The sequence below is a fragment of the Antennarius striatus genome, chromosome 15, assembly GCF_040054535.1.
Source record: "Antennarius striatus isolate MH-2024 chromosome 15, ASM4005453v1, whole genome shotgun sequence".
Taxonomy (NCBI): Eukaryota; Metazoa; Chordata; class Actinopteri; order Lophiiformes; family Antennariidae; genus Antennarius; species Antennarius striatus.
In genome coordinates, this window is record NC_090790.1 from 5,418,458 (window position 1) to 5,437,963 (window position 19,506).

Consider the following 19,506-nt stretch of genomic DNA (forward strand, 5'->3'; position numbering starts at 1 on the left):
CACACACACTCTCTCTCTGTATGTGTGTGTGTGTGTGTATACATACATACATATACACACATGTACATTTACACACACGAACACACACACACACACACACGCATACAGATATGTACAGGAATTTTCATGCGAATGAATAGAGGGAAAAGTAACCCATGTAATTGACATGGGTCCCTCTAGTAAATGAATGAATGAATGAATGAATGAATGAATGAATGAATGAATGAATGAATGAATGATGGTATTTAACATACTTCATCTCAACCCCTGCATCGGGTACATCCCATACCTCAGTATCCCAGTCAAACAAGGCTGGGTTATATTCCGACAGTCTCAGTGTTAAGATGGGTTTATGATCACATTATTACTGTCTTAGTTCAGAATGTTAGCAGAGGCTAAGCTTAGCCAATTAGCATGAAACACAAACCTCAGAGCAGTCAGGAACAGGAACACAAATGTGAACCTCTTGGTGGCGCTGTCATCCAGGTTCCCAGAAAGCAATGCTCCCCATGCTGGAAGAGGTGGAGAGAAATCTATCAATGAAGCCATTCCCCTTGACAGGTTGAGTTGTGTGACTGGGAGTGTGAACAGAGTGTTCTTGATCAAATAATGCACGGCTCTCGTTGAAACCTTCCTTGATAAATAAAGGTCAATAATGTGGGTCAGGTGTTAACCCACTAGGAAATCACCTAGATGTGTGATGTGTGTCTGTCTCATCCACACATCAGAGCACAGAGTGTGGATTTTACATTGTGAGCATGAATTTTCTGCATCATGAGATAACGCTCTGTGATGAAACTTTAATGTGCACTAACTCCACTAATGGATTGGTCTTTGCTTACTGCGTGCTACATAACTAACAACAGAATAGGATCTGCATATATCTTCATCCATTTATGCAAACCAACCACAAATAATTCAAATATTCCCTGCAAATAGAAACAGTGAGCTGAACTCAGCATTAATTATGAGATCTGTGACACGAGCTGAAGAAGCCAGTAGAGCGTTGAGGTGACCTTATGAATGTGCAGATGGCCCATTTCAGCGTTTCAGTGTTTTGCAGCTCTTGGATTGAGTCAAGGTTAAAACATTTTTCAGTCTCCGTTTTAAAAGTCACACCACGTGCAGCATGAGGTGTGTAACGTTAGTATAAGCAAGGTGGGGCTTGTAAAAAAAAATTCAGGTCCATGGATAAGGATTGATCGCATCAAGAGGATTTAGAATAATGTTAACGATCTGTAAAACGAACCATTAACACCCTGTAAATTCAGATTTTACATGTCATGTCAAAATAACTTTTTTTTTTTGCTTTCCTGCGTCATCTACTTTTATCCAAACCAAAGGTGAAAACTGTAGTGGTTTCAGAGGAAAATGTAGAAGGAAAAATCTGTCACTTACTGCACATTGAAGATTTATTGATCCTCAAATGAAGACTATTATAAAGACAGTATGAAGATTTGGGTTGGAGGTACTTACTCTTTTGGGTTATTGGATGCTTTTATCAATAGTCAGTGTGAACAAGTTATCTTTCATACTGGACTTTACTGGCACGTGTGTGTCACACATGCTACTTGGTAGAAATTATATATATTGTTTTTTAAAATCTAGAAAAATAAATTGCTAATGGTAGTTATCACTAAATGAAACAAGCAACAGACTCAATAACCAAATATTGACATGCAGATGTCTTCAGATCAGGACTTGTGGTGTTCGACATACACAGTGGTGTTACAACTTCCTGTTACATGACAAAACATTGAAATGTGCCACATTACAACATCCGATAAGCCTCAAATGATAATGTAATCATCCCCCAGAAAGAAGATTTCTTTGAAATCTGTCAGAATGTTTAGGTTATGATGTAAAACACACAAACTGCAATGTTCACACAAAGTCTTCCAAATGTAATTGAATGTAATTAAAACAAACAACCAAACAGCGAAATTTGCTGTAGCTGATAATTTAAAATCGTGATTTATTTCTTCAACCACTCACAAATTTTTACATTTGCACATAAAATAACACATCTGAAAATGAATGTTTAGCATGATTGTTGAAATAGCAGCAGTTTATTATAACGAGAACAAGACACAACTTCATAGTGTTTTACTTTTATCATGGTTGTTCAGTGATCTTCACACATACAGTAGATGTGGACTGTACCCAACCTCTTGATGACGGGACGTTTGGATGGAGACTAACATTTACACTCCTGTGAGGACCTGATTATTTGACAGCGTGGGAGTGGAAGGTCAAAGGTCAGAAGTATCTGTGGCTGGAGAGCAGATTTCACACGACTCCTCCTCACTGGAGAACAAAAAGAGATGATTCTATCAAAAAATCATTTAAAGTCTGTGATCTATTTAAACTGTTTTGTGTTTAAGAGGCCACACAGCTTTATTTTATAATATAATCTGAAGGTAGATTTACAAGGCTGTTCTTTTCTTTATATGTATGAAACTGCAAATGTTAAGCGAAAAACTTTAATCAAGCTGGGTTGTCCGTCAGAGTAGTCATTTTATATGGAAGTATTCTGTAAATGTTGGGTAATATAACAAAAATCACAACAGTACAATTGATTTTATTTAGATTCCATGGATGCAGGTTGATTTGATTTGACCACAACATTAAAATATGCTGCGAGAGTCAACATCATTCATACCTTTCATTTGACCTCATCTTTTTTAGGGCTGCAGTTTAAAAACAGCTGGGAATGTTCACATCACCCCTCTGATCAAACAAGATCATAAAGAGAGCAGTTTTCCTGTCTGATCCGGTTGAGACCTTCATTTTACTTTTACCTCACTCGAGGTTTTGAATTCCACTGTTATTTCTCAAAGGGTTCGTGAGCAGATTAAATCCAACGTCTGCAGGCTTCCCACAGAGCCCGAGCAGAACTGCTTAATGTGGGATGAAGAACAAATTCACATAAGCCTGACTGAGGATTTGGAGGTTATATAAGAGCTGCAGAAAAGGGGATTCATGGAGGTTTCTTATTCTGACACAGATGTAAGGACTGAGGGGGTTGGGTTCAGGGGACACGACCCTAATTTTACAGGTGCAGTATTAAGATAGAAGCTTTCAGTCTTTCCCTTCACTGCATTTAGGTCAGCAAATAACCTGCTTGTATGACAGTAGGATAAGCAGAAAGCGCTCGCCGGCCTACAACGGAAAAAGTTGAAGTTTCATACCAAGTAGACGTCCAGCTCAGAGTCTGATTGGCTCCTGCTAAGAGGAGGCAGAGGATCGTCCAGAGCGATCGTTGAAGTGGAAGCTCGTCGGTCTTCACTGTGACATGAACACACACACACACACACACACACACACACACACACACACACACACACACACACACACACACACACACACACAATGAAGATTTCCCCTTACTATGCAGACATTTCTCATGTTTTGTACGTTGTGTTGTAAACTGTATGTATGTAATACTGTATACAGCTCAGCTAAATACGATTTTCTTTTTCTTTTTTCTAACTGCAAAGGTAAAGCACCTGTTTTCAGGGTCCTCCTCATGATTTGTGCTGGATTCAAATGAAACTACAGATCTTGGCAGAAGGTCTGGTCGCTTGGATGAACTGGAAACTGTCACACAGACGTGAATCAGTAATATAATCTTAAAAAAACTCTCCCTCAAAACTGTAAAGTCCTTCCTAATATATAATTTAAAGGTGTTTTATCTTACATTTTCCATCCAAATTGTCCAGACTTTGGGCCTTCTTCTCTTTTTTCCTTTCCTCTACTTGTGAAAACAGGAACTCCTGAGAGGCTGCCTTCACCACATGAAGGGAGCTTCTCTTCTTCTTCGTGGACGCACCTCTTAAAGCTAAGAAACACAAGAAGAAAGAATTAAAATTGAAGTTGCAAAACATAGAATATGAGAGTAACGATGACGCAACAACTTACAATGAATCTTTTTAAATACGGTGGAGCCCATGAATTTCAGAAATCTGTCTGCATAAAAACTGGGCCTGTGCACCGACACTGTGTCCTGGAAGCAAAGAACCCATCAGAGGCAAACACCCTGCAGGCTTACTTAGTTTGGCTGAAGGATGTGACGCTACATACCCCATCATGAACAAGAGCTTTCCAAGAGTGTTCCATCTTCTTGATGAATCTAAAAATATTACAAAAAAGCAAAAGAATCCTCCAATTACTTTAGTTTTATTACCCTCTAGCAGTCAAATACTGTTCAAACCAGATGTCTGTGTGGCCTGACCGCACCTACAAACATATCCCATAATGCATGTCTGTGGACTGATACTTTATTGATTTTAAATTAGACATTATTTGATGAAAAAATTTACTTAAATGAATATTAAAAATCCATAAAGTTAAAACATTAACTGCTTAAGAAAAGAAACAAAGCATGAGAACTAAAATTAAGTTGCAATTCTCTTTCAAAATGTAAAATCTAGTTAATTCTTTTCTAAACATAACAGTAAACCAAATTAAGCAAAACAAAAAAATTCTCAATTTTTATTCAGTTTAATTGAAATCTGACAGGGTGTGGTGCTACGTCTATCAGAGGGCAGATAAAGGTGGAGGCCTTCATGGGCTGAGCAGAACTAGTGTGTCAGGTTAACTGGTACCAGATAGACATACGGCACAGGTTCTAGAACCAAACTACCCAGAGAGGGGCTGGACTATTCCAGGCTGGACTATTCCAGGCTGGACTATTCCAGGCAGGTGTTGGTCTACTTGTAGCTCCCTGGCTCAACGCCTGTGTGTTGGGGTCTTCTCCAGTGTGTGAGTCTGGTTCCTTCCCTTTGCTTTCAGGTTGGGGAACAGGCCCTGACGATAGTTTCTGCCTATGATAGTACTGATTAGAGCCTTCTTGGATTCCGTAAGTGAGGTGTTGCAGGGGGGCCCTCTTGGGGATGTGCTCTACTGGGGGCCTTTGGGCAATGACCAATGACCTGGGGGAATGTGATTGAGAGAAAAGGCCTGCCTGATCTGTACTAATCACAAACATCATGTTTGAAGATAAGGGTGTCCATAAGTTCATTTGGCACCAGGACACCCAAGTTCATAGGTAAATGATCAACTTTGTAGTTTTATCATCAGATCTACCATCATATGCTTTGGAATCTGGGAAAATCTGGAATCTGGAAGAGACTCCTCTCAGGAAGGTCTTCAAGTCTCACCTCCGACCAAACATTGATTGTATTCTGATGGAGGATGAGGAGATTGAATCCAAATGAAACCGGCGGCTGCCTTGTGGCTGTAAGATGGCAATCCCAGGATGTGGTGGTGAACATCAGTGGCAAAAGAGGCCCCAAAGCTGAGGAAAAAGTCCCACCTGTACGGTTATCCTGTGGGTCTCCTAAGACTTCATCACGTTGTGAACTCTGTCTGTCAAAGCGACAGTGTTCTGCTGAGTGTGAGGAAGGTGGGATGAGAATCAGACCCTCCAAGTCTGAGGTTCTCAGTCGGAAAAGGGTGGATTGCTCTCTCCAGTTAAGGGATGAACCTGCCCCGAGTGAAAGAGTTGAAGTATCTCAGAGTAAAGTTGATGAGCAAGGCAGGGATTGATAGATTGATGGGAGGAGATCTGCAGTGATATGGGTGCTCTACTAGTCTTTTGTGGTGAAGAGGAGTTCAGCAACAAACAAACGTCTCAGTTTTCACCAGTCAGTCTTTCTTCCTACCCTCACCTACGGTCACCAGCTTTAGATAATGGCTGAAGGAACAAGATCATTCGTTTTTTACTTAAATGGGATTCTTCTGCAGGGTTTCTGGGTTCAAGTTTAGAGTTAGGGGAAGGAGCAGAGTCAATTGGGAAGAGAATTCCACCTTGACACCACCAAGGGGGGATATTCCAGACATGTCCGACTGGAAAGACACCCTGGGGTAGACCCAGCTGGTGGGATTACATCACACGGATGACTTGATCCTCCCAAAAGGTGATGATGGTGATGCTTGGGGATAGAATTGCAGTTTTGGATTTTCCCAAGACCAGATCCCATCACCCAGATGTAACCAATTATTGATGAATATAAGTCAAACATTGAGTGTAAATGTGACTGTACACTTTAAATACGTGTTTGTGTGTGAGACTATTTATTCACCTGTACGATTGAAGGATGTCAATGATCCCTAAAAAGATGAGGAGGTTCTCATCTTTATGTTTTGCAGGAATTCCACCCAGTCTGAAAAAGATTACCAAAAAAAATGTTCTCATAGTATCAATGATGATGAAACTCCAGTTATCCCCAAAACCTCTGATGGCAGAGGGTTGGCATAATATATGGTTGATTTTAAATGACATTCAAATTTATGACATTAAAATGTGTTTGAATGGTAACAAGAATCATTTGAACTAGATCACTGCTGATCTTTTTATTGTTCATCGAAAGGCAGTTAATAAAAAGGCAAGGGAAGAGCAGAAAAGGTACTTTTAAATCAAAATACCAATAGATAACCATCTACCGTAACGATTTTGTCTATTGAATAGAACCCTCTCTGCCAATCATCTGCTCTCAGGTAGCTGTGACAAATAACCTCAACAAATTTTTAATTTCAAAAAAATTATGACTCTGAACCAAAATGTAATCTCACGTGTCGTCATCAGCCACCGGTTCTGGGTCCCTCACGTTGCCCTGAATGGACTCCAGGGCGGTGGAGTAGAGAACTTTTTGTCCTTTCCTGCTGTCACATCGGCTTCCTCTGCTCAGCGGCTTTCGATCCAAAACATGGATCCCCAATAAGAGACTGTAGTCCATGATCTTAAAGCTCTCCAGGACCTAACAGGGCACCAAACCAAAATTCATCTATGACCAAATGCCAGCAGAACTTATGGTATGCAAGCAACATAAAGCATCTCAATAAGTCATGTTTGAGGAACTAAACCACATGTAAGGTATTGTCTGTAACTCATTTATCCCTTAAAAACAAATACCTGAGCTGTTCAGTAAAAAATAACATATAAATGTAGTTTTTAAAATCTCCACAGTAAGCTTTTGGAAGCAGGTTATACATTGATCTCCCAGTTAAAGGTGCTAAATCTGGATCTGCCTGCCAGTAGCACAGTACCATGAGCCGCCGTCCCTCTGACCGAGCGCTGATGTCATAAGGTGCCTCCCGTAAACAAAGAGTCCTTGACGCTCCAAGGCGGGACAGTTTGTCCTCCAGCTGCTCAGCCCGATCATGAGTCAGGTGATTTTCTCTGCTGAGTGTTAATCCCCCATTAAGTGGCTACTGTTGTTCTGTATCAGTGAGGTAACAGGCATGCTCTAATGAGGCCATCATAACAGCAGAGACTTGTTTTCTTGGGCTATCATGGTTACATAAAGTTATTGAAGGAGCTATAATCACTGACTGGATTCAGTTCAGGCTGTTAAAGATTATTGGCCTCTGAAACAATTGATAAACAAATTAATCAACAGATCTGGGATTGGATTAATCACGTTAATAATTCAAACAAAAATACTGAATAATCTCAGGATTCTTAAATGTGAGGATAGGAAGTTTTCCTTATTTCTACTATTGAAATTGAAATATGTTTTAGGTTTGAACAAGACTAAATGAGATGATATTTGAAATAAATCCTCTATGGGAATTTTTTTTTTTTAATTTCTTTTTGTCATTTTAATTCTACCTGCTTATTATTCCCTCCTGAAAACAGGATTAAAGATTGATGATGACGATGACCAACTTGAACGTTCATTTTACTTAACCTTAATGAGCTATCAGCTTGTTTGAATGTGTCAGAGTTGGTTTGCTTATGTTAGCAGATGACTGATAATCATACAAAGTTTGCGTGAACACACCCGGCAGTCCCGCTGCAGTGTCTTCATCAGAGCGTTGTAGGTGTCTGGGTTGAAGTGAAGGCCTTCATGCATCTCCTGGAAGTCCAGGTCTTTGAACGTAGGCGAGGACTTAGTACGCTCTTTCCGTGAGGCGTGGCGCTTGTAGGAGGAACCCTTCAGGTCGTACTTGTAATGCATCTTTATGGCGCGCGGCAGCACGTTGTTCATCACCACCACGCGGAGGGTGACGCCGCCGCACTGGATGCAGTAAAGGCCGTAGAACTTTGGCAGCAATGTCCTCGGGTTCTGGTTCAGATTCTTCAACAACAAAGACAAAGCAGGTCTTTGACTCAGGATAAAATGTTAAATACAGTTTGTACACTGGATTGTTGGCTAACATATTAGCAGGAATATCCAGTAGAAACTGCTGGCTGTGTCTCTACATACTAGATGGGAGGACAGGGCATGACAGGATAAATACAAAGAGCTAGATACAGAATTTTCTTATGGCTTCCTTACACCTATCTGAGAAATTTTCTATAAATTTTCAAGATGTAATTTAGTTGTAATGAACAATAATGTTATATTTTTTTATTCTTTATTTATCTATATTTACATAGGGTAAATATTCATAAATTAATCATTGCTTATGACCCATTTGAGCTATGTGGTGATTGTTCACTCTGTCTCTAGCTCTTTTATTTTTATATATGTTACTGTTTTGTGGACGTTTCTGCCCATCAGACTTTTAGTTTGATGTCTGCAGTCAATAAAAGTTTGAGGTTGGACTAAAAGCCTAAACATAGTAAACACGTTTGCCCCTTCAGCTCTGTATGTCACAAATGCACAAACGCTGCGTGACCCAGTAACATCCATCCATTTTCTTGTGGACCATACCATTGCAATCGCCTCCTCTAACATGAACACAATAAGATCACAAGAAAGGAGCTCACCATGTAATAACCAGGAAGTAGCTTTTGCAGGAACTCCGCCTCTTTGTGCTGCACCGTCTTAATAATGAACTCATCATCACTGGTGAGATAGAACCAGGAACTGCTGGCACCAGGATTGGACAGCTCGATCAGAGGCTCATTACACATGGAGTACTGAAATTCAGAACGATAACGAACAGAGTGTTCACATTTTAAATTGCTCTGAATCAGAAAGGTCATTTTGTGTATCTTCACACTAACCAGATAGTCATCCGGTTTGATCCCAAACAGCTCTCTGAAGTAGCGGAAAGCCAGCGGCGCGTACGTTTTCAGACGGAAGTCTGGGAAGTGATGAGCTGGAGTGAGGTTGCTGCCCTCACTGGAGAACATGAGAAAGTTTTCATTATGAACAGAACCTATATGGCAGCTGCTTGACTTTTACATTTGCTGTCTCATTCCACTTGTTTGACTCTGTCACCTTTATTACTTCTAATATTTATTATTCAGAGACGTTTCTTTTGAATAGAAAATTGAGTTTTTAATTCTTTTGTTTCCCCAGCAGAAGGAACAACATGATATTGCCCTACAATTTTAGCGAGAACATAGGCTTGTACAGTATATTTCTAATTTCATTCCATGATACAAAACCAGCAGAGATATGTGGGAAGCACATCTTTTCATCCTAAAATCCAGATGAACAGCACCTCCTTGCTTCAACACTGATCAATAATGGCACTAATCTGAACAACTGTGAGTGTACCTGGGCAGGAAAACAGTCTCCACCACAGAGAAGTCCTGCATGAGAACATCTCTGTCTGGTTTGGAGCTGAGGTTTCCCACCGCGTAGCCGATGCCCAGCTGGATGGCTCCTTTCAGGGCTGATGGAGTTGGCTGACAATAGATGGGTTGAGGGAACGTCAGACATTGTGGCGAGGCATAGAAACATGAATGTTTACATTTAATTTTATGGAAATTCATCAAGGTAGCTATAAAAATGTTTCACTAATACAAATAAAATGCCATAAGGATCCATTCTCTGAGATTCAGCCTGCACCGAACTGGAATACGGCCTGACGGACCTTTACTGGCCTAGAACCAAGTGAATATGTAATGATAGTGTAATGATTCAAAAAATGTATTAATAAGAGAGTTGCTGTTGTTATATATGTCTAAAACCAACTCTTCAGAAAGAGAAATGTGGAAAATTAAGTCCTGACATACAAACATGGAATTTTCACACCAGAACTCTCTCCATCATAGCTGACAGGCACACACTTAGCCTAGTATGGCCTTTTGTTTTACTTAAAATAGGGATATAATACATTTATTTTCTATTGATGAAATTTTATGACCCCTTAGATTACTAGTATATATCAACATACGAGGAAAACCAAATTTTTTATTCCCATATTTTCTTTCCAACCAGTAAATACAAGTAAGTATGTTGTTTCTTGTCCTGAAATCCAAACATGTAAGGTACACGAGTTTCTTCGGTCTCATTACTGAAGTAGTTTTTACAAATTCAAAGAGGATTTTTCTGATAATTTGTTGAAAATGATTTAATCACTAATAATTAACGGCTGCTTACCTTTTTGTGAGCCTTTGGGGCGTTAGAGGTTGTGATCCCTCCGTCGGTGGCGGACATCTTTTAGAATGAGAGAACTTGATCAGAGAGAAGCTCGGCTGTCCTTCCTCCACCTGGGACTCACTTCCCTTTTCCTCTCAATGATGGTCAACTTCCGTGATGTACCTTGAACGACCTTTACCTGTGCATTTTATCAGGTTTGCTTTTCCTGTAGACAAAGTGAAGAGGAGATGATCAATGTATGCATTTGTATGCATGTCATCACCAAGAAAAACAGCTGTACAGACTTATTATTAATGGTTGTGTTAGTCTCTCAGAGCTCCATAGTGTGTTTATCATGTGGCTAACAGAATCCTCCAACATGTGCAGACCTTTCTTTGCAGCAGACTGCTGGGTTCTGAGAGACCTCCAGGGTTTGTGTGAGACTTTAGCTCCAGACTCCCTCACAATAACCCTCGGTCCTAATTAAGAAGGATTGGCAAATCATTACGTTGCAAATTCCCCCGTTGCATAACAGCATGTAGAGGCGATTCAGAGCTTTCTGACTTACCTTCATATCCAACTAAAAACAAATGAGAATACGAGACTGAAGATATTAATAGACAAAGAGACAAAAATGAATTTTCCAGAGGATTAAGAGTGGTCATAGCTGCTGAATCTTGTATCAACAATGTTTAATTGTATCACAAATCAGTTAAATGTTAGTCAATTTGAATTAAGCATAAAAACATTAAGTGGTGGTTTTTAATATATAAGCTACACAATTAAAAGCATGGCAGAAAGATTGTTTAAATTATTACACTTACTAACACTTAAAATGAAAATCTACATAACTTGTATTCTTCTACCCCAAAGGAACATTATGTCACACCAGACAGTGAATGATATAGAATAGGCAGCAGTTTGATTAGTTTTGTTTATTTTTTTACAATCAGCAATGAGTAATAGAAGATAAAACAGGCTATTTCTGTGGCCAAAATCTTACAGGATCGGTCATAAGAACTAATAAATTACTTCTGTCCTTCTAAGGTATTTTGAAAATCAGCATCCAAAGTGAAGCGTTTATTTCTGGCGACCTACCAGCTCCATTTCTGAAAACATCAACATGAACAGTTTTGCATTCCTGTGTGTAATAAGCACACATGTTAGCTACAGCTCAGATGCAGACATGCCTGTTTATCTTAAACTCTGTCTCAGGATGTGGTTTTGAGGTTTGTTCTAAGAAAAATGAGAATATGAAATAAATGTTGTGTGACTGCAGTCCGGACTGTGTGTTTGTGTTATTTTGTATGTATTCAACATTAGTATATACTTGCATGAATGCACAGTGATTTCACAGAACAGCACGACCAAAAGGATCATGTTGGATTAAGCATTTCTGAGTTTGTCTTAAGCGGTGTGTGTAATTTTAGAGTTAGTTTGGACAATAAACAAGACTGAAAAACATGAATACATTTAAAAAACAATTCACTGACAGAATAACACAAGTTGCCTTTTTTAGGTTAGGGATGAATTGCCTTCATGGACAACCTTAATTAACAACTATAATTTTTTTGTGTTCAATCATCAGTAAGAATTGATGATCACATCGTTGTACTGTACGTAAACTGCTAACATAATCTTAAACAAGACTGTAATAATCACAAGTTTCATGTGTCTAATGATAAATTATTCTCTCATAAGGCTATAGATTCTTTCAATAAAGACAGAATAAATATAGTTTAATATAAACACACATACAACCTTCAAATGATCACTTTCAATTAAAACCCCCGTGCAAAGAACTTCAACAAAAAGGGAACATTACAACCTCCATAGCTGTTTATTTTAAGGTTAGAGTTAGTTTATATGTAACTTGTCAGATTTTGGTGAATATTTAAGCCTGAACACACACTACATGTGTTCTTCAGCTCTTCTGCATGCACAAACAACCTCGTCTATCATATTACTGACATGTGATCTTCTTCCTCTGACTGTCGGGAAGTGAAGCTGAATTCCTCCTCATCTAATCATCTTCTCATCCTCCTGCTTAGGCCATACACAGGACACCAGTTTGGGCTGCAGTGTTTAGAGATAAACAACTGCAGGTGAATGTGCAGAAACTGAAACCAAAGTTAAAGATACGGAATCCTCATTTTACTGTGGTGCTGAGTGAAAAGACGTCTCTCTGCCTCCTTACCTTAACAAGCATGATGACATGGAGATGATGAGGAACTCAAGTCAGTGAAAAACAGATGATAAACATGTTGAGTGATGCAAACCAGGCGGGGAAGTGCAAAGTTCCGCAGCAATGAAGTACATCCTCAGCACTTCCTCTCTCCACCCACCTGTTGTATTATTCCTGAATCAGACTTTTTGTTGTGAGAATAGCATACAGACGTCTGTAGGAGCAGACGTCTGCATGTATTTTTATATAGCTCAAAAGATAAATGAGATATCAAGCTTTAAATTTGGGTAAAGGAATATGTTCTGTAATTATGACACCAGTACTGCTACGGATTCCAAAGGAACCAGGCGCGAGAGTCAGAATGTCAATTAATAATAAACTTTTAATTATTCCAATGTCAGGAACGGGCAGGGGGCAAAACTAGAAGTTCAGGATAAAGACAGTACGGAGGCGGCAGGCAAGAGATGTAATCCAATAAACAGGCCAAGGTCATTCACAGGGTACCAAAAGACAAAAATTGTGGTCAAAACACTACAGGCAGAGGTCAAAATCCAGAAAGTTACGAAAAGGGCGAGGCAAAACATGTGGTCGTAAGGAGATGGTCAAGGAATAACAATTTGGCATACAAGGACCTCTGCACAAATACGAACTACACTGTGACAGCGCTGAACTGAAATGGAGGAACTTAAATAGAGCAGGGTGCTAAACTAGGTACTGATGATAACTAATTGGCTAAGTGTGAACCATGGGAAAGAAGTAAACACTGATTGGCTAAAGAGCAAACGGAACAATCAGGGGAAAACAAATCAGGTGCAAAGAATAACGAACGTGGCAGTGACAGAAAACCAGGAAGTACATGAACTGAAAACCAAATAAACAAAAGACAAAGTCAGGAACGTATGGAAAAGGCAAAACAGAACATGGCAGATGCAGATCATCATAGTACCCCCCCGCCCCAAGGAAACGCCTCCGGATGTTTTCACCTCCTGGGCAATGGGCGGTCCCTGAAAGTCCCTGATAAGGGACCTGTCCAGGATGAACCGTGAAGGAACCCAGCTTAGATGTTCTGGTCCGTACCCCTCCCAGTCGATGAAGTCGATGGACTCCCCTCCCCTGACGACGGCAGTCCAAGATAGCATGCTCCGTATAGGTTTCACCTCCGTCGATGACACAGGGGGGTGGTGGTGGGGTCCGGACCAGAACTCAGGTGGTGGGCGACAGCTGGCTTTATCCTGGATACATGGAAGGTGGGGTGGATCTTGCACACGATCAGCGGCAGTCTTGGTTTCACAGATGTGGGGCTAATTACACAAACAATGAGAAAAGGACCAATAAACTTGGGGGAGAGTTTACGAGTCCCACCACGGATAGGAATGTCCTTAGTGGACAACCACACTCTTTGTCCCACTCGATAGGAGGGCGCCGCTCTGCGTCTGCGGTCAGCCAGTCTTTTCATCCATGCTGCCGCCCTCAAAAGAGATCGACGGGCCATAGTCCAGGTGCGTCTGCCCCCGCTGAAGGCACGGCTATAGCCTCCTCCTGACTCGGAAAAAGCGGGGATCGATACCCCAGACAACACTCAAAGGGAGACAAGTTAGAAGCCGCAGATGTATGACTATTAATGGGATACTCAGCCCACTTTAGATGCTGGCTCCAAGATGAGGGATTCCTAGCACAAATACATCTAAGCACCGTTTCAATGCACTGATTTGCCCGCTCAGTCTGGCCATTGGATTGGGGGTGGTAACCAGAGGTAAGACTAACTGAAGTACCCAGAGAATTACAGAACACTTTCCAGAATTTGGCAGTGAACTGAGGACCCCGATCCGTAACAATATCCGAAGGGATGCCATGCAATCGCACAACATGTTGGATAAGTAAAGAGGCAGTTTCTTGTGTGGACGGAAGTTTGGTCAGGGGAATGAAATGAACGGCTTTTCGAAAATCTGTCCACAACAGTTAATATAGTATTGTGATGATTGGAAGCAGGCAAACCAGTAATGAAATCGAGTGAAATATGGGACCATGGGCGATTGGAGCAAACCTGCAGGATGCTGGTGGGAGTCCTTGGCTTGGGCACAGACTGAGCAGGCAGATACAGTCACGTACATCACTTTTTAAGTCAGACCACCAAAACCTCCTGGAAATGAAGATAGCAGTACGATGAACCCCTGGATGACAAATGACAAATTAGATGCATGACCCCACTCTAAAACCCTCTTACGCATTGACACTGGAACAAATAAACAATTCACCAGGCAGTTACTGGGAGCACCCCCACCCCCTGGGCCGCTATCACCTGATTCTCTATGTCCATAGTGACAGCATTGGCGAAAACCTCCAGTCTCAGGATGGTGTCGTCCGTAGGGGAAACTCCCTCCTGCTCGTATCGTCGGGATAGAGCGTCCGGCTTAATGTTCTTGACACCTGGACGATAAGCAAGGTGAAAATTGAAGCGAGCAAAGAACATGGCCCACCTGGCTTGACAGGGGTTGAGTCTTTTGGCCGTTTGGAGGTACTCCAGATTCTTATGATCAGTCCAGACCAAAAATGGATGTTTGGCACCCTCGAGCCAGTGCCGCCACTCCTCTTAACGCCAGCTTGACCGCCAGAAGTTCCCGGTTACCTATGTCATAATTCCTCTCCGTAAGGCTCAAACGACGGGAGAAAAAGGCACAAGGGTGAAGTTTATTGTCTGATTGTGCCCTCTGAGAAAGGACTGCCCCTACCCCCACATCCGAGGCGTCAACCTCAACAATGAACTGGATCTCCGGGTCAGGGTGGATGAGAATGGAAGTGATGACAAATCGCTCCTTCAGTGTTCGAAATGCCTCCTCCGCCCTCTCTGTCCACCAGTACCGGAACTTTGTGGAGGTGAGGGCAGTGAGAGGGGCAGCCACCGAGCTGTAATTCCGAATGAAGCGTCTATAAAAGTTAGCAAAGCCCAAGAAATGTTGGAGAGACTTACGATCCTTAGGTGTCGGCCACTCCGAGACTGCATTGACCTTGGCAGGGTCCATACTGATGCACCGGGTTGTAATATTGGATCCCAGGAAGGTAGTGGCCAAAACATGAAACTCACATTTCTCAGCTTTGACAAACAAGACGATTCTCCAAAAGTCTCTTTAACACCCGCCTGACGTGCTCGATGTGTTCCTCTGTGGACCTAGAAAAAATCAGAATATCATCCAGATAGACAAAAACAAAACGGTTTAACATGTCCCGGAGCACATCATTAATGAGACACTGGAAGGTTGCTGGAGCATTAGATAGTCCAAACGGCATCACAAGGTACTCCCAGTGCCATGTGGGAGTGTTGAACGCAGTCTTCCACTCGTCCCCCTCCCTCATACGCACCAGATGGTAAGCATTGTGTAGGTCCAGCTTAGTGAAGATTGTGGCTCCCTGAAGCAGCTCGAAAGCAGTGAACATGAGAGGGAGGGGGTACCGGTTCTTGATGGTGATGTCGTTCAGTCCACGGTAATCAATACAGGGTCTGAAGGAACTGTCGTTCTTGCCCACGAAGAAGAACCCGGCTCCAGCAGGTGACGATGAGGGTCTGTGATCCCGGCAGCCAGCGACTCCTCCAGGTACTTCTCCATGGCCTGGTGCTCTGGATGGGAGAGAGAAAACAGGCGACCCCTAGGAGGCACTGCCCCAGGTTTCAGGTCAATACAGCAGTCATAAGATCTGTGTGGTCTGTGTGGTAAACAGGTTGCACAAGATTTACTAAAAACCGTTCTCAGGTCCCGATACGCTTTGGGGACCTGATCTAGACAAGGAATCTCCTCTTCACGAGGAGCAAGAGCACGATTACTTGCTTGAACAAGACACGACTCGACACAAAATGGGCTCCAGCCCTTAATCTCAGGGGAAACGGAACAATCAGGGGAAAACAAACCAGGTGCAAAGAATAATGAACGTGGCAGTGACAGAAAACCAGAAAACACATGACCTGAAAACCAAATAAACAAAAGACAAAGTCAGGAACGTATGGAAAAGGCAAAACAGAACATGGCAGATGTAGATCATCATAAGTACATTCAAACGATGCTGAACATATTTGTGTTTTAACCCTGATCAACACTATTTGACAACTCAGTGTAGAGCAGATGTTCTTGACCCAAATTTTACCAGTAAGTGGTAGTGTCGATTTTTTTGTGGAGTTCACTGAATTTTATAAATAAACTTGAATATAGAATGTGTCATTAATATAATTATTTTCATCTTCAACCCTTCCGTAAGAGGAATTTTCATTGTTCAATACATCACGTGATGATTCTGGGAAACATATACAACTGGTTAGCTGGCTTTGTCATCTTGAAAGTGAGAAATTTGGAATTCATTACATCTGAAGAAACTCTTTTGGCTGTTTGTTTGTTTGTTTGTTTGTTTTTAAAAAAGGCAAAAATAGTTAACATATCTAGCATGAGCAGAATTTGCAAATACAAGACTTAACCAAATAATTGAAATAAAATGAAACTTACTTGGCAGAAAACAAACAGATTTAATCACATGGGGGCGCAGGTAGAACACAGATGACCGTAGTGAGGTCGTCCACACACCTGCCCCATCCATTATTACATTACTAACATGCTATTAACTGAATGTCTGAGGTTTATGAGACTCACTCTGATTACTTACTCTACGGTATAGATAAATAGACTTTGTGGGTCTATGTTTAACACACATATATCTATATCCGTCAGCTGACTTCTCTTCAATTAATTATTTTTGTGGGATTTTGAAACAACACTCACTTCTTAACTATATTACTAACATGAAATCCTGCAAGTAAACATGGACAAACTTTTTGTGACAAAATTATTCTTGGTATTCTTATGTATTTTGTTTCTCTTTATGGGAGTGTAACTTCAGCATCAGATGATGCAGGATGATCAAAGCTGTGGACACACCTCATGTTTCCTGTCCTTACCTAATTCAAAACACATTCTAAAAATGACAAATTCCAAAGAGTTACCTTCTTTTTTTTTTAGACTTTTCTAACATAAGAGCTGCCAAGAGAGTCAAAACCAGGACAGGTTGAACCAGTCCAACAAGTAGCAGCATCCCAGCCCACTGCTCAAATTGTATCCATGTTTACTCCAGATGGTGCAACAAACAGAAAGACAAATAAACAGGTGGAAACCATTCAGGTGACTAATATTACTCTAAGTGTCTTTTATTTACATTTTTATTCGTGAGTAGTGACTTGTAAGAATGAAATTAAGTTGAGAAAATTAGGGTGAATTTAACTTAACTTTTGTTTCATCTTAAAGGTATATTTTACAAATATAATAAATAATCTAAATATAATAATAATAATAATAATAATAATAATAATAATAGAATCTAAATATAAAAATTAATCTATAATGTAAAATGAAATATAAAATACGCACAGATTTTTTTTTAAATATATTTTTTATTTACTGTGTTTTTAATGAGAAAATACTTTACCAGGTTCCACAGAGGGTGACTCAGTGGACATTACGTCACTTCCGGCCGCACCCACGAGACAGAAACTCCACACGGCACACCTGCAGTTTCTAAACCACGCCCACATACCTGCGAGAACCAGGAAATAGTTTCAGCGAAAACACGCCACGACCCAAACGTCCGTTGTGTCTCCGTCTCATCGTCCACTGCCGGTCCGCGTTCGGTTCCACGTGGTCCACGCGGCGGAAACACACGCAGGTCCACCAGGTGAGTGGCTTTCTGTTCTGCTCCCGCACGTCGACGTGTTTCCACCGCGCCTCACTGCCGTAGTGGGGCATCGAACCCACACTGGACCCGCAAGACACGCGAAGCCCGAACGGTTTCATCAGGTGAGGTGTGTTTGCGTGACTTCTGACGTGACGCACAGGTGTTTTAACGCACAGGTGTGTGTTGTAACCGAGTGGGCTCCAGTGTAAACACACAGAGGAGGGTTAGCATTGTGCTAGTGTGTGACACACACACACACACACACACACACACACACACACACACACACACACACACAGGTGTGGATCCACAGGTGGGTCAGGACTCCTTTAGTGCTGCTGTTTCCTGTTTGAAGTCACCTGTGAGGCTTAAACACTACAAAAAGATTTACCTGTTACCGTCAGGTGTGTTGTTCAGCTCCCTAATCCTGATCCCATCAACATGTACGTACCAGTGGATGTTAGATCCACTCCAGGATTTAATGGGGAATCCCAGAGGGAAATAAAATTTGAAAAGAGATCTCAAAAATGTTTCATTTACGTCTCCTAGACAACTTTTCTTTTCTCACCTATTTCTCCGAGTGAATTTTAGGAGAAACATACGAGAAACATTTTAGAAATGGAAACTAAAATGAGACTGAGGTGACAATCTCAAATGTATCTCCTGATCTATAGAAGACCAAGCCTTGAGCAGTAAAATTTTCCTCTGGGATATTTTTTTTACGGAAGAAATTACGTAAGTAGAAAATTTCGTAAGTAGAGGTACCACTGTGTTGGTGTGTAAGAGTAAAATCATTGAGGATGAGCTTCAGTAGTAGGCGTGTAAACAACAACATGTTAATGATCCGCAGTCACAAATCTTTGCGTGTGAGCCGTTAATGAAAACCTAGTGCAGCTGTTATAGAGTTAATACCGTGTGACTGTAGCATCATGATGATCTTTAAGTAGAGATGTTCACTACGCCCCTAGAATATAAAGGCACTGACAACGTAAGGGAATCCTTGAACATCTGGTTCATGCAGACTCCAGGAAATAATCAGTATCAGCATAAAAAAAAACCCCACACAGAATTGGAATGTAAACTGTGCTTCGGGTACTTCAAGCCTAAATTCCCAGTTCTATTAGCTCGTATAGAGTGTGTGTGTGTTTGTGTGTGTGTGTGTGTTAGCTACAGGTGCGGCCCTTGCTGAGGTGGGCTTCAGCAGACGGGACAGACCTGTATTCATGTCACCTGAGACGCTCTTCCTTCCTCTTGCAGTTTCTCTTTACCGTCTCTGGGGAAGAAAACCCCACAGCAGTGAGGAGAGGCTTTGTTCATGCAAAACTACAATGTGTGTTTTTTCTAGTTTGT

General features: G+C 41.2%; 2 protein-coding genes across 7 annotated transcripts in view; one reads left to right on the top strand and one right to left on the bottom strand.

Annotated features, from left to right (window-relative positions):
- Nucleotides 1–1,959: 1,959 nt before the first annotated feature.
- On the bottom strand, nucleotides 1,960–12,542 carry pip5k1ba (phosphatidylinositol-4-phosphate 5-kinase, type I, beta a). 5 transcript variants are annotated; one of them, XM_068335733.1, is made up of 16 exons: nucleotides 12,463–12,542; nucleotides 12,237–12,341; nucleotides 10,655–10,744; nucleotides 10,287–10,491; nucleotides 9,459–9,589; nucleotides 8,960–9,077; nucleotides 8,720–8,872; nucleotides 7,788–8,084; nucleotides 6,577–6,761; nucleotides 6,087–6,167; nucleotides 4,084–4,132; nucleotides 3,922–4,006; nucleotides 3,701–3,841; nucleotides 3,510–3,600; nucleotides 3,192–3,288; nucleotides 1,960–2,307 (listed from the first exon to the last, which is right to left on the bottom strand). In XM_068335733.1, the coding sequence occupies exons 4-16, from the start codon at nucleotides 10,341–10,343 to the stop codon at nucleotides 2,305–2,307; spliced, it is 1,488 nt and encodes a 495-aa protein (XP_068191834.1). In that variant the 5' UTR covers nucleotides 10,344–10,491; nucleotides 10,655–10,744; nucleotides 12,237–12,341; nucleotides 12,463–12,542; the 3' UTR covers nucleotides 1,960–2,304. The 5 variants fall into 5 exon arrangements, with proteins under 5 accessions (XP_068191834.1, XP_068191839.1, XP_068191838.1 ...); XM_068335738.1 differs by having other exon boundaries at nucleotides 10,287–10,343; nucleotides 10,465–10,491; nucleotides 10,655–12,341; XM_068335737.1 differs by having other exon boundaries at nucleotides 10,287–10,343; nucleotides 10,449–10,491; nucleotides 10,655–12,341.
- A 5,481-nt stretch (nucleotides 12,543–18,023) lies between these two features.
- The window catches only part of tjp2a (tight junction protein 2a (zona occludens 2)), a 30,674-nt gene continuing 29,191 nt past the window's right edge, over nucleotides 18,024–19,506 (top strand). Inside the window, exon 1 of one of the 2 annotated variants that reach the window (XM_068335712.1) lies at nucleotides 18,024–18,156. The gene's annotated coding sequence lies outside the window, so the exon portion shown is untranslated. The remainder of the gene's footprint in view (nucleotides 18,157–19,506) is intronic. The other variant, XM_068335711.1, reaches the window with a different exon arrangement.